Below are 15,097 nucleotides of genomic sequence, written 5' to 3'. Positions count from 1 at the left end.
ATTACTTTGAGCATATAAATGTGGACACACATATACCACCACATTCATGTAAGTCACAAGATGACTGTTGGGGGTCAGTTCTCTTCTTCCTAGGTTCTGGGGTCACGCTCAGGTCAGCAGACAGACCTGCGTCTCCCCAGCTGTTTTCTAATTCTCAGTGTGCAAGCCTCACACTTTCTTGGCCAAACTTACCCCTAAGCACTTTCATATGCTAGATGCCATTGTAAATGGAATTGCTAACTTTTTACTCACATTTAACCTAGATTATAAGCACGGAGAGGATTTTGTTTGTGTAACCTTCTTAAGGTTTTCTAGACATATGGTCACACCACCTGTGAATATAGACAGTTTACTTCTTCCTTTCAAATGTGGATACATTTTCCCCTTTCCTTGCCTAACTGTGCTTGTTAGGAGTTCTAATAACATGTAAGCAGAAGCAGTGAGGGCATGCATCCTTGCCTTCCTGGTTTAAACAGCTCCAGGCTTTCATCACTAAGTGTCCTTAGGTGCTGGCTTTTCAGAGATCCCTTGTTAATTTGAGCAGGATTCCTTACATCTACAATATTTCTTAGTATTTATCATAAAATGTTGGGTTTTTGTCAAATACCTTTTTAACAAACAACATAACTTCTGAGTTTTGCACTTTGCTCTATTAATGCAATATGTTACATTAATTAGTTTCACATATTTTTGTCATGACAGTACTGAACTGTCAGAGGCTTTTTCTGTATCAGCTGAGACAATCATGTAGATTCCTTCCTTCATGTGTTGAAACTCAATTGTAACAAACCCCACTTGGTCCTCATGTATATTTTCCAAATGCTGCTGGATTCGGTATATTAATATCTTGGTTTGGCTATTATTTCTTCAAATATTATTTATGCCCTGTTTTTCTCTCTTCCATATTTCAGGGACTCCAATTATATGTAGGGTGGCATGACTGATTGTCCCACAGGGCTTATATTGGATCCTTATTCCTACTTCTGAGACTATATAAACTCAAACAGCCTAACACAGCTTTGCTGACTCTTCTGTCTGCTCAGATCTGTACAGAGCTCCCTACAGTACATTTTTACTTCAGCTGTATTTTTCAACCCTAGGGTTTCCTCTTAGTCCCTTATGTGCCCAGCTGCACTTGTTGGGATTTCAAAAATGTATTGATAATTTTCTAATGGTGAAGCATCATCATAGACCTTTCTTGTGATTTTTACCTTTTTGAACTAATTTAAAGTAGATGATTTAAGATCTATGAAGTCGAAAGTCCAGACTTCTTTGGAGACATTTCCATGGATACTTTTCCTAATTTTTGTTCTGTTGTTTCTTTGAATGCTGGTTTTTGTTGTTTTGTTTGGTGACAGGGTCCGGCTGTAGCCCAGGCTAACCCAGAGTTCAGTTACAGCTTCCTGACTGCTGAGATTAGAAACATGTGCCACCCCACCCAGGTTCTTTGCATGCTTCATAATTTTTGGTTAAAAATTGTCATTTTAAACTCTAATATTCTGGCAACTCTAGAATGAGATTTTCTGTAACCTCTCTGTTGCTGCCATTGTAGATGTTTGTTTCCTGGCTTTCCTGACGATTTTGTAAATTCTGTACTCTTCCGTGTGTGACCAATAAGGTGGGTGCTTGGTTAGCATAGTGGTAGATTAATTATCAATAAAGTTTTCGTAAATATCTAAGGAAAAAGTACAAAAACAGAGTCTCCAAGGAAGGCGCTCTCTCTCTCTCTCTCTCTCTCTCTCTCTCTCTCTCTCCTCTCTCTCTCTCTCTCTCTCTCTCTCTCTCGCTGTGTGTGTGTGTGCACGCATGTGCACCAGGGTGCACTTTCAACATTCACTCAGGTATTTTACAGCTATCATAGCTTTCATTTCTCACTGTGCCAGCCTCAATATTATCCAGATAGAGCATTCCTCACATATCTAACATTTTTTAGTAATTTTATCATAAAATGCTGTTGGATTTTGTCAATTTTTTTCATGAATTAAGATAATGTATGGGCTTAAAAGGCCTTGAAAACCAAGTATTTCTGAGCATGTGCCCAACTCTGTGAAAAATTGGGTCTTTGAGGCTCCCAGGAATCCGTGGAAGCTTTCCAAGGTCTGCAGTGTCTCACTCCCTGAGCTTTCCTCGCAAATTTTCCAGTTTCTCTATTTTCTTGTCCCTTCATTTGTTTTATTCTATGCATCAGACAGCTAACAACACATTTTTCTCTATTTTTTGTATGTTCAATTCAAAGAATCTTAAGGTAACTGAAACAGGGCAAGCCCTTTGTGCCAGTGCTTCAAAGAATCATCATACTAGTAAAAACAAACAATCCTAGCTCTGTTCCACACTATACACCTCTGTCTGTTCCCGCACTATACACCTGTCTGTTCCCGCACTATACACCTCTGTCTGGCTGTGCATTTTGTCTTTAAGAATGCCACTGAGATAAAGAATGGAGAATGAGTACCTTTTATGTAGGTACTTTGCACTTGACTGAGCGATCACCAGATTACTTAGTAAAGCTCTGATATTTTACAGTGTCCTAAGTCAGTCAAACCCTGGTCAGCCAGTCATTAGGTGGAGAGCATTGCCATTATTTTGCTCACTCAGGAGGATCTTTTTACTGGCAGGAAAGGAACAAGGGAAACTCTAGATTCATATTAGCCAGGAACCATTCTTTGAATGGTCCCACCTGACATTTATTTAGGGTATATTCAATTAAGTCACTGATCTGTGCCATTTAAACACTAACTAGCTGTTTTACATTTTTGTACTCTTAAGATAAACAGATAATCTAAAAAGCTATGTAAGTAAATGTTGTTAACATGGAAAAAACTGACAGCTATTTTGCTAATTTTGAATCCTCTTATTATGTCTCAGAGCCCATTGCTGAGTATAAGTTCCCAGGACTGATGAGTGCTTTAAATGAATGAATTAAATGAAAAACAAAATAAAACAGTGGCATAAATATTTAATTACTCATTTAACTACTAAGGATTATTAGCATTCTTTATTAGTAATCTTTATTTTAAAAAGAATTTCTAAAATACTTTTATGTAAAACCATATGTGCAATTTACACTTTCAAAAGCAAAATACAGACATCATTGAACACTGAGAATCTGGTCTCCAGTATGTGAGACAGGAATGGAGATGCCAGTGTTCCTAATCTTATGAGCAGATAAAGGAAATACAAAATTATTTGCCTGTGTTTCCTTTAAAACAAATTTATTTTTCCAACTTACTCATTGTTTAACTCTAAAGCTTGATAGGCTGCTTTGATTCGAGCTGGAGGATTTCTTTCCCTCCATGCCTTCTGCATAACTGTGGGAAAAATATTTCAAAGAGTGGATGAGATGGTAAACATAAATAATCTTATGTAAAACGTATGAAGAATGAGCTAAAAGAGTAAACAAAGCTTTAAATATCATGTTTTTAAACATATGAAACTGGGTTACTAACTCATATTTACATGAGAAATTTATTTTAAATCTGGAACCTTTGCATATAATAAAAATATTCTATGATCTATTTTCATAACATATAAAGTACTTTAACTGAATTAATCACATCATATTTATGCATGACACTATGTATCTAAGTGGACGTCAAAACTGAGCTTGAGTGACACTAGATTATGACAGACATGACAGCCTACTTTCACGGTTCTGAAAGGCCTGTGGAGCCACTAATACACAAAAGCTAACCAGTCTTTGTTTAATCTAATCAATGATTCAGCAGACGAAAATGTGTAGATGTGCATTTTCTATGAAAACTGGGAAGGAAGACTGGGATAATTTAGAATACAGCCCATCTTTGGAAAACCTCAGCTTTATCAAGATTCAAAACTAACCTGACTTATGGGATGGGTTTTGATACTATTTACTGAACCAAAATGAAGATAGCATGCTACATGATGTCTCCTAAAAGCTAAACAAACACACACACAAAGTAGATTCTTGGAAATACCTGGCTTACTTTATATTTGATAAGAAAAATGGAGAACTTATAAATGTTGACTTTGGAACAAAACCTACAACTGTCCAGAAAGAATAATGTGGAAAATGTTTGAGTTTTCCTTTGGAAACAAAATATTAGTTTTGGCTCAGAAATGAGACAATATATTCCACATGTGTAACAAAAATACATTTTTCATATCAAACATGTCACCAGCTAGCTGACAGCTAATGCTTCCTGAACTTGACAAATTGATGCAAGCCAGCACTGCCTGATTCTGACCAGGTAAAGAGCACCGGTCTGCCACAACACTAAAGTAGGACATAGAGACAGACTATGGTATTAGGCTTGTAAACCTTTGATGATAGGACTCTTCTATAAACTGTACGGCATTTACAGGCCAAATTTTAATGCCAAATCTTTACCAGTATTTGAGGTGATTATATAATATCCTGGTATATTATCATAATTTATCTAATTAATTCCCTTTCAATGAAAAGTTATTTCCAGTGCTTTCCCATTATTAAAACATAATAAACTATGCATAAGAGATCTTGGAGGGTGGAAGCAGAAGGATCCAGAGTACAAGGTCGTCCTGAGCTATGCAGAGAATTTGAGGTCAACCTACATGAAACTCTGCCTCAAAAACAAAGCATAGCAAAAATTAAAAAAATAAAAAACATTGTGATAACAATCATTCAGCCAGTATGGTAGTGAAAACCTCTTATCTAGCATTCAGGAGGCTGAGGCAGGAGGATCACTATGAATTTGAGGCCAGCCAGGACTATACTGCAAGTACCAGGTTAGCCAGGGCTATAAAGCAATACCCTGACTTAAACGAACAAGCAAAAATGGCCAGGAATAAAATTCAATGATAAAAAAAAATGTCCAGCATGCTTGAAATCTTAGACTTAGTCCTCAGTACTGCAATACAAAACAACAAAACACAAAACAAACAAAAAATAATCTTTCAGCTTCTATCTTTGTATAGCTGACCAAATATTTCTTTGTTTAAATAGGTACAGCATTTAAAGGAGTTTGGATATATACACTCAAACTCCATTCAATAAAATTAATAATTTGTAGTTTGAGGCCGCATAGGAAAGTGACCATTTCCCCAGTTTTTTACCCTTCAAGCCAGGTTGAGCATCACTATACAAAACTTCAAAATATAAAACAAAACCAAATGTGGAAAAATCAGCACCTGGGATAGGTTGTAGTCAAAACACAGGCACAAGAAGGGTATGGGGGCATATACTTGTCATCCCAGAATGCAGGCAGTCCAGGAGGCGCTCAAGGCCAGTGTTGGCTACGTGAGGAGTTAAAGGCTAGACAGGGCTATATACGCCCTTATCGCTACAAACTAATATTGAAACAACACACAAAAAATAATTTCCACCTATGTGTATAAAATATATATAAAACAAGAATTCTGAGTTTAGATTTGAGTCCCATTCTCAAGATATATCATTATACACATACAAATATCTCAAATATTAAAGAACATCTAAAGGACACTCTGGTCCCTAGCATTTCAGAAAAGGGCTACTCAGTTTGCATTATAAATCTTGGTTAATTTAACACATGAAGACAATTTTTTATTTCTACTGTGTTTGTTTGTTTTTGCGTTTTGTTTTTCTTTGTTTTTATATTTTGAGACAGGGTTTCTCTGTGCATCCTCGCCTGTCCTGGAACTCGCTCTGAAGACAAGGATGGCCACGAACTCACAGAGATCCTCCTGTCTCTGTCTGGCAATTTTTTTCATTTCTAATGAATCTATGTAATGCATCTTTAAGCATGTTTTGTTATTCTTGTGTTTTCAAATCCTCTGCCATCCCTACCTTTCAAGATTGCTCTTAACAACCAAGGTATTCCTAAATCTAAAGGGAAAGGGGAAATACAAACTTAAAAATGGATTAAAGGCTGGGTGGTGGTGGCAAACACCATTAATCCCAGCACTCAGGAGGCAAAAGCAGGTGGGTCTCTGTAAGTTTGAGGCCAGACTAGTCTACAGAGTGAGTTCTAGGACAGTCAGGGCTATTATTCAGAGAAACCCTATCTTAAAAAAAAAGACTTAAAAAAAAAACCCAAGGCCTAAAAATAATTTAAATCAAAATATTGATTTATTATTCAATACTGATATGCTTAAAATAATTAAAGCACAAAAAATTTCACCCAGACTTATCTATTTTTTCAATTAATATTTGCAATATCCTTATTAGCACAGAAAAGAACTGCACCTATCTGTGGGTCAAGAACCATAAATGCTCAGCCCTAGCTAACCACAGTCAGTGGACTCGCAGGTCCACTCCCCTATTTTTCAATTTCCATTAAAGTATAAAGCTGGACACTAATGAGAAATCTCTTGAGGTTTTGGCTGTTTAGTGTTTTGTTTGCTTTCTGAGACAGGCTCACCCGGTGTTGCCCCATACTCCATCATCCTCCTACCTCAACCTCGTTAGCAGCTGGGACCACAGGTATATACAGCTTGGCTAACATCCTGATTTCTAGATTTTCAAAGTGAAAACATATTCAAAGTGCACTGCTATCTACTTCATTTTTTAATTTATTTATTATGTATATAGTGTTCTGGGCACCAGATCTCATTATAGATGGGTGTGTGTCATCATGTGGTTGCTGGGAATTGAACTCAGGACCTCCGGAACAGCAGTCAGTTCTCTTAACCTCTGAGCCATCTCTCCAGCCTGCTACCTAGCTCTTGGGGGAATGCTTATTCTCAGATTTAAATCAACAAATCAATTAGATGACTACTGATGACAATAAGTGAAGCAAATTTACCACATCTCACTTGTGCATGTTGGTCTTTTTTTTTACCATAAAAAGCTGTACTGATGTAAATCGTTGCCTTATGTGGGTGTCTGAAAGGATGAAAACGAAACTGACAGTTCATTCTGAATTCTCATCAACAAAGTCTACCTGTGAGTTCAGTATTTAACTAGATTACACACACCTCTGGAAGTACAAGAAACTGCAAGAACCAAAATGATGTGTGTGGTCTTAAGAAAATCAATGTCACAGGGCGGTGGTGGTGCACACCTTTAATCCCAGCACTTGGGAGGCAGAGGCAGTCAGTTCTCTGTGAGTTCGAGGCCAGGCTGACCTGGAGAGTGAGTTCCAGGACAGGCTACACAGAGAAACCCTGTCTTGAAAAACCAAAAACAGAAAGGAGGGAGGGAAGGAGGGAGGGAGGGAGGGAAGGAGGGAGGGAGGGAGGGAGGGAGGGAGGGAGGGAGGGAGGATATAAAAAGCCTCAGTTTAGCCGGGCGGTGGTGGCGCACGCCTTTAATCCCAGCACTCGGGAGGCAGAGGCAGGCGGATCTCTGTGAGTTCGAGGCCAGCCTGGTCTACAAGAGCTAGTTCCAGGACAGGCTCTAAAAAAGCTGCAGAGAAACCCTGTCTTGAAAAACCAAAAAAAAAAAAAAAAAAAAAAAAAAAAAAAAAAAAAAAAAAGCCTCAGTTTATTAAAATTCCTATGACTCTTTCCTATAACTGATTTACCTGAAGAATGCTCCTCTGACCAGTCTATTCATCCTTTCCTACCTAACCATAATCACTAACCCTCTTCTTAGAGCTATGCTCCCACTGAGCTTACAAAGGCAAAGCTTGCCTCTTAGCCACTCCATATCTTCACAGATTCAGTGTGTATACAGCTCAGCTAACATCCTGCTCAAGACCTCTCGGTGTCAATAGTACAATGCGGTTTAGATTTGGAGCAGTCAGTTTTGGAGATGGCTGTACTTACTTGGATTTTTGGGTTGTTTTTTCTCTTTTTGTTTTTGAGGTAAAGCTAAAATCCTCCTGACTCAGTCTTCCAAGTATTAAGGTTAAAGGCATGAACCATCAAGCCTGGCTGAGGGCAGTCACATTAAATCAAGACCCCTGAAAATAAGGATTCCTGCCTTTTCTTCTTTCTTTGAGCAGTAGAACTTCACAGTGAGGAATAATACTCTCCCACACTGGGGAGGCTGCCTGCCTAGAATGTGCAAAGCCCTGGATTCAACCCCAGCACCACATGGACTGACTATAATCCTAGCACTCAGGTAAAGGCAGAAAGACCAGAAACTCAAGGACATCATCAGTGTATAGGGAATTTGAAGACACCAGCCTGAGCTATGTGAAAATCTTTCAAAATAAATGCTAAATGAATAAACAGAAATAGAATATTTGTCTCCTCAATGCCTTTAAAGGCATTATTAATTAATTAAGGAGTGATAACCATTTTTATTAGTTCCATTAGTACCTCTCCTCAATTCTTTAAAAAAGTGAATTATCCTAAGGGAAGGTCCTTGTAGGAAGACAAAGGATCCAAGAAATAAATAAGGCCGTGGTGCTTCAGTCTGGCAAGTGACAAGCATTACACAAAGCTCAAAATTTCATCTTTCTTCTCAGAATCTTAATCCAGAGCTGAGTATCACAGTTCTATAACCCCACCTGAGGCAAGAGCAGTATGAGTTTAAGGACAACCTGGGCTACAGAGTAGACCCTATCTCACAAAACAAGCAAATATCTGATACATAAGAGGAACAGTTATGATGGAGAAGCTTACATATCTACCTGAACAAAAAAAATGGAGAATGGGGTCAGATTTCTCTGTCAGTATGCTTTGATTGACGGGATTGACAGCAAAGACACCCAATTAGGACTTTAAAGGGCATATTTTGAGTAGAAAAAAATAGTTACGTATATAGTTGTTAAAGATTTGACAAGAATATAATTAAAATACATTAAAAGTGGTGACACACTCCTTTAATCCCAGTACTTGAGAGGCAGAGACAGGAGGATCTCTGTGAGTTCAAGGCCAGCCTGTTCTATATATTGAGTTTCAAAATAGCCAGAACAAGATAGTGAGACGCAAAAAACCAAAATAGATAGATAGATAGTAGATAAAAGAAGAAATACATCACAGCATCAGAATCTTTTCACCAAATGTAATATAATTTCATATAAAATGGATATTGCGGACAACTTGCAAGAATAGTAAAAGACTCTCAAGCATATCATAGCTATAAAATTATATAAAGGTACAGAAGAGACAAGCACTCAAGAAGAAAAGACCTTACACTGACACATACTTGTGATTTCAAGAACATGGAGGCTAAGGCAGGAAGTTCTCAAATGTGAGGTGATCTGGACTATGTGTCAAGACCCATTCTCAAAAACAAAAACAAAAAAGACTTCTATAAGGCTTACTACTGTGAAAGCGTGTTTGTTTCTATTATTATAGTTTTTGATGGAAAATGGTCATCATCAAATTCTTAGCTCCGTGATGTGCTTGGCATGCAAGCATCTATCCTGGCAGGCACACACATGTAAAACTTGATTTTCATGATATACATCCAAGTAAAGGCAATAATGGTTTGTTTTTTAAATGTCTATATTTTCTAATATAACAAAAATTATATTCTCCGCAATTATTTAACCTTATGACTTGAAGTTCAAATGTGTGAAAAGGCACACCAATTGTCACATTTCTTTGAGGAACTGTTCAAACTGAGAATGCTCTAAGGGCCATCAGAGCTATCTGAGCAGCTTGTGAGAGGGAGAAATAAGATGGCATTTGGTTTCTGAAGACCCCTCAGCTCCTACCACAGCTGATGATCTACTGCGGTTTCCCTTAACAAACATACATTGGCTGTGACCATAAACAGTGAGCATTCAAACATAAAACAATTTTTCCTATATTTGCAATTAGTCCAACTTACATACTTTGTCTTTGTTTGCTTGGGTTTGAGACAATCAAACATATTTGCTTGTTTGTTTGGGTTTGAGACAATCTCACAGTGTATGCAGCCCAGGCTGACCCAGAACTATATAGACCAGGCTGGTCTTCAACTTCAGGCAATCTTCCTGCTTAATCCTCCAAAGTGCTAGGATTACTGCATAAACCACCATATTCAGCTTAGCTCCTTCTTTTTAAAAGGGGGGCTGGCAATAGTTCTTATAGAGTGATTGGAAAGATCAAATTAGTACACATGCTGTCCATGTATTAATTATTATTAATGAAATTACTTATGTGTATAATAACAATGCCATCCATCCATTCAAAATTGCATCAAAAAATATAGAACATATACTATAGTACAGAAGCTTCCAGAGAAGGTGTCTTAAAGAATGTGACTGGTGAGTCATCACACAGATAAAGCAAAAGTACTCAAAGTAGACAACAGGGGAAAACGGCCCTATCTTTAGGTATATACTCCTTCAGCCACTTCCTGGTGCTCTCAGACCCAGAGCTTCATAAATGATAGGAAAAGCCCCTACCACTAAGTTGTATCCCCAGCCCTTACAATACTCTGCTCTGTAGGGAAAAGCTTAGAGGGCTATAAAACATGGACATTTCTATAAACTACCACTTTACATGAATCTTCATCTTTCACTAGAATAAATATGCCCTATGTTTCTTCTACATGTCATTTCCCAAAGTTCATACCTGTCTTTCTCTCTCTACACGCGTGTGCGTGTGCATGAGTGCACGTGCAGAGGCAGAGGATAAACTCGGATGCTGTCCTCACCTGCCACATTGTTTGTGATAGGAGCTAGCCATTTTAGCTGGCTCTTGAACGTCTGTGGAGTTTCCTATCTTTGTCTCTCATCTCCCCATAGAGGCACAGGGATTACAGGCCTGTGTAGTACTGTGTACAGCTTTATACAGGTTCTAGAGATTCGAACTCCTGTTGTCAGACTTGCACGGTGAGCACTTTACCCACTGGACTATCTCACTAGTTCCTGCTCTATTGTCAGGTAATTCTTTCCCCAACCAAAGCAATATATATTATTTTCTGCTATATTTGATCTGAAAATTTTTTTGGTCTATCTGTCTGTCTGTCTGTCTGTCTGTCTGTCTGTCTGCCTGCCTGCCTGCCTGTCTGTCTGTCTATCTATCTACCTACCTCTCTATCTATCTACCTACATACCTACCTATCTATTTATTGATTTTCTTGGTTTTTCAAGATAGGGTTTCTCTGTGTGTAGCTCTGCATGTCCTGGAACTAGCTCTGTAGACCAGGCTGGCCTTGAAACAGAGATTCGCCTGTCTCTGCCTCCCAAGTGCTGGGACTAAAGGCATGTACCATTACCACCTGACTCTGAAAGTGTTTTAAGTAATAAAAAGCATAAAACATTTAAAATTCTTATAAGAATAGTACATTAGCTTAGTTTATAATCATAACTCACTTTAATTTAATCTGAATTTTCTATCTAAAATGTAAAGAACTCCAATCCAAGTAACTGTTATTATAATAAATAGCTTTAGAAAACACATGAAATAATTTTCATAGTGACTGTGTATAGCATGAACATATACAATACATACCTGTATCTGAAGGACGTAAAAAGTCTGTTTCACAGGTGAAAAAGGTCTGGTGATCCTGGGCAGACAAGTTCATGTCATAGTAAGTAAGTGGCTCTTTACCAGTCACCCAAGTGTATCTGTAGCAAACACAAGATGTTTCAGTTGCTACAACAGACACTTAAGTTCCAAAAAATGAGTGACTATAAGTTCTATTTCAGGGTATTTTTAAAACTTATTATATCAGTAAGAGGTAAAAAAGTACTACTCTATGGTTCAATAATAGAACATTAAAAAAATAAATTGTTCATCCTGGCATGGTGACTCATGCCTATAAGTTTGAGGCCAGCTTGAGCCACATAGCAAGATAGCCTCAGTTACAGAATGGAACCTGTCTCAAAAACAAAACAAACCAATAAATTATTCAGTAAAATGTTCTAAAAACTAGATACTAACCATACATGTTTCCAATAGTAAGGAATTCCTCATAAAGATTTACATGAAATGGATACTAAATAACAAGGGTACAGGAGACCTTGTTTTTTTATTTTATTTTTTTATTGATTTTTATTGAGCTCTACATTTTTCTCTGCTCTCCTCCCTGCATCTCCCCTCCACCCTTCAACCCTCCCCCAAAGTCCCCATGTTCCCAATTTACTCAGGAGATCTTGTCTTTTTCTACTTCCCATGTAGATTAGTTCTATATAAGTCTCTCTTAGTGTCCTCATTGTTGTCTAAGTTCTCTGGGATTGTGATTTATAGGCTGGTTTTCTTTGCTTTATGTTTAAAAACTACTTATGAGTGAGTACATGTGATAATTGTTTTTCTGTGTCTGGGTTACCTCACCCAAAATAATGTTTTCTAGCACCATCTATTTTCCTGAAAAATTCAAGATGTCATTATTTTTTTCTGCTGTGTAGTACTCCATTGTGTAAATGTACCACATTTTCCTTATCCATTCTTCAGTCAAGGGGTATTTAGGTTGTTTCCAGGTTCTGGCTATAACAAACAAAGCTGCTATGAACATAGCTGAGCACATGTCCTTGTGGATTGAGCATCCTTTGGATATATATCCAAAAGTGGTATTGATGGCTCTTAAGGAAGGTTGTTTCCTAATTTTCCTCTATCATAGAAGAGAGCAGAAAAACATGCAGCATCTGAGCGATGGGGAGGAGGACTAGGCATTCTGTCTTAAGGGTGTGACAAGGCTGTGACACTCATGGATTTACAGCTGTCTGCATAAGACTGAGCCAATAAACATTCAGTCATTGATGGGGGAGGGGCTCCTGGGTCTTTCCTGTCCAGGGAGCTAATGCCCTAGGAGGAGCGGAAGCCATTGTCTTCAGTGATAGCCACTGGTGATTTCCTTATGTTCCAGCAGTTAAATCCAGTGGGTCACAAAAGAAAAACATGTGGAAGAGGAACTGAGAAGTGGTGGAATGGGAAGAGGGTAAGAGTGTGACCAGAATATATCATATATACATATGAAAATACCGAAGAATAAAATTTAAAGAGCTGTTACTTCATATTTAAAAAAAAAGTAAACAGCACACAGGAGGCTGAGGCAGGCGGATCCTTGTGAATTCAAGGCCAGCCTGGGCTACAGAGCTAGTTCCAGAACAGGCTCCAAAGCTACAGAAAAACCCCCGTCTCGAAAAACAAACAAACAAAAAAGTAAACAGTCAAGATAATACCTACTCTTGAGCGAATCACTCACTGTAATAGTGTCAGTACCTCCAATTAGAAGATTTAGAAAGATGAGTATCCCTCAGCACTTTTACTCTAAGACCAACACCATACTTACCCTGAAAAGCAAATGTCTTACCTCCTATATTCTGCTCCTCTAAAGAGGTTTAAAGGGTTTCTCCAGACCTTGCATTCTGAAAAACAGAGTAAAACTTCGTTTAATCAAATGCAGGCAAACTTTCACTAACCAACACTTAATACAGTGCCAGGCACCAACAGCACAAACATGAAAGAGGTACAAGTCACCCTTGCTCTCGGGAAGCACAGTATCAAATCTAGTTATTGCTGTATTTCTGTCTCAATGGCATTGTGTTCATAATTCAGCTACAACCCTTACTGTATAACCATGTGATTACCAGCTGCTTTTCAGTTTCATCTCTAAAACAGGATCTACTAAACTTCATCCACTCTTACACTCCTAGATCCTATCACAGCCTGTGGAACTGGCTTGCACAGCATGAGAATTAGTCATATAAACAACCATCTGGAAGTTTTCCCTAGTGTTCTCAGGTGTCCTGCTCCTGTTCTAAGGCCACCCACCCAAAGGGGTCAGACTCTGGCCTCTAGGCAGGTCTGAGGATCCCTGCGGAGGGGTGCAGGCTCCTTCAGATTGTGCTGCCAGGTTCGCTGTGTGGTATTCCATCCCGCCCTGCCCCCACCTTGGCCCTTTTGTCTGGGCTGCGACCCTGGGCTGCCTGGAATCCCTGATCCTGTGCCCTGACATTCCATCTGAACTGGTGAGTGAATGCGGACCCTGGGGCAACCTGCCCTGGAAAAGAGCACAGACCCCGTCCCCCCAGCTCCCTCTGCAGGCTTGCTTCTGCTTCTCCCACTCCTGTCTCTCCCAAGTTTTCCCTAGTGTTCTCAGGTGTCCTGCTCCTGTTCTAAGGCCACCCACCCAAAGGGGTCAGACTCTGGCCTCCAGGCAGGTCTGAGGATCCCTGCGGAGGGGTGCAGGCTCCTTCAGATTGTGCTGCCAGGTTCGCTGTGTGGTATTCCATACCGCCCTGCCCCCACCTTGGCCCTTTTGTCTGGGCTGCGACCCTGGGCTGCCTGGAATCCCTGATCCTGTGCCCTGACATTCCATCTGAACTGGTGAGTGAATGCGGACCCTGGGGCAACCTGCCCTGGAAGAGAGCACAGACCCCCTCCCCCCAGCTCCCTCTGCAGGCTCGCTTCTGCCTCTCCCACTCCTGTCTCTCCCAAGTTTTCCCTAGTGTTCTCAGGTGTCCTGCTCCTGTTCTAAGGCCACCCACCCAAAGGGAGTGCAGGCTCCCTCAGATTGTGACGCAAAGAATAGGTCCTCCTCTGGCACTGGGGAGATCCAACCAGTTTCAGTCACAGCAAAGATTGGTCTAGGACACCAAACGCCTCCGGGCTTCTTTTGAAGGAAGAGATGGGCAGGCGTCAATGCAGGAGCTCCTCCAACAACATGAAAGGCAACATGACATCACCACAAGCCAGACATCCCGAAACAACAAGATTTGAACACCCTACCCCAGAAGATATAGAAGAAACCGACCTTAAACAATACTTTATGAAAATAATAGAGGACCTTAAACAGGAGGTAAAAAACTGCCATAAAGAAATGGAGATAACAAACAAAAAGGTAGACGAAATAAATAAATCACTCAAAGACACTCAAGAAAAACAAGAAAAACAAGAAAAAGCAATCAAACAGGTAAGGGAAACAGTACAAGACCTGATAAATGAAATGGAGGTATTGAAGAAAACACAATCTGAGGTACGACTGGAAATGGAAACTCTGAGTAAACGAACAGAAACTTCAGAGACAAGTATTTCCAACCGAATACAAGAGATGGAAGAAAGAATCTCGGACTCTGAAGATACTATAGAGGAAATAAACTCACAGATTAAAGAACTAAACAAATCTAACAAATTCTTAACACAAAACAATCAGGAAATCTGGGACACCATGAAAAGACCAAACCTAAGAATAATTGGGGTAGAAGAAGGAGAAGAATTACATCTCAAAGGCCCAGAAAACATATTCAACAAAATTATAGAAGAAAACTTCCCCAACCTAAAGAAGGATGTTCCTATGAAGGTACAAGAAGCCTACAGAACACCAAATAGACTG

General features: G+C 39.3%; 1 protein-coding gene across 1 annotated transcript in view; it reads right to left on the bottom strand.

The window, feature by feature from the left end:
• The window catches only part of St7l (suppression of tumorigenicity 7 like), a 65,853-nt gene that overhangs the window by 37,196 nt on the left and 13,560 nt on the right, over window positions 1–15,097 (bottom strand). The window contains exons 4-6 of the mRNA XM_038310888.2: window positions 13,076–13,130; window positions 11,275–11,390; window positions 3,230–3,308 (exon numbers count right to left, since the gene is read on the bottom strand). Coding sequence (XP_038166816.1) covers window positions 3,230–3,308; window positions 11,275–11,390; window positions 13,076–13,130 — 250 coding nt within the window. The remainder of the gene's footprint in view (window positions 1–3,229; window positions 3,309–11,274; window positions 11,391–13,075; window positions 13,131–15,097) is intronic.

Source organism: Arvicola amphibius, chromosome 14, assembly GCF_903992535.2.
Source record: "Arvicola amphibius chromosome 14, mArvAmp1.2, whole genome shotgun sequence".
NCBI classification, from domain to species: domain Eukaryota; kingdom Metazoa; phylum Chordata; class Mammalia; order Rodentia; family Cricetidae; genus Arvicola; species Arvicola amphibius.
Note: the sequence above shows the minus strand (reverse complement) of the source record. Positions and strands in the feature narration are given on the sequence as shown.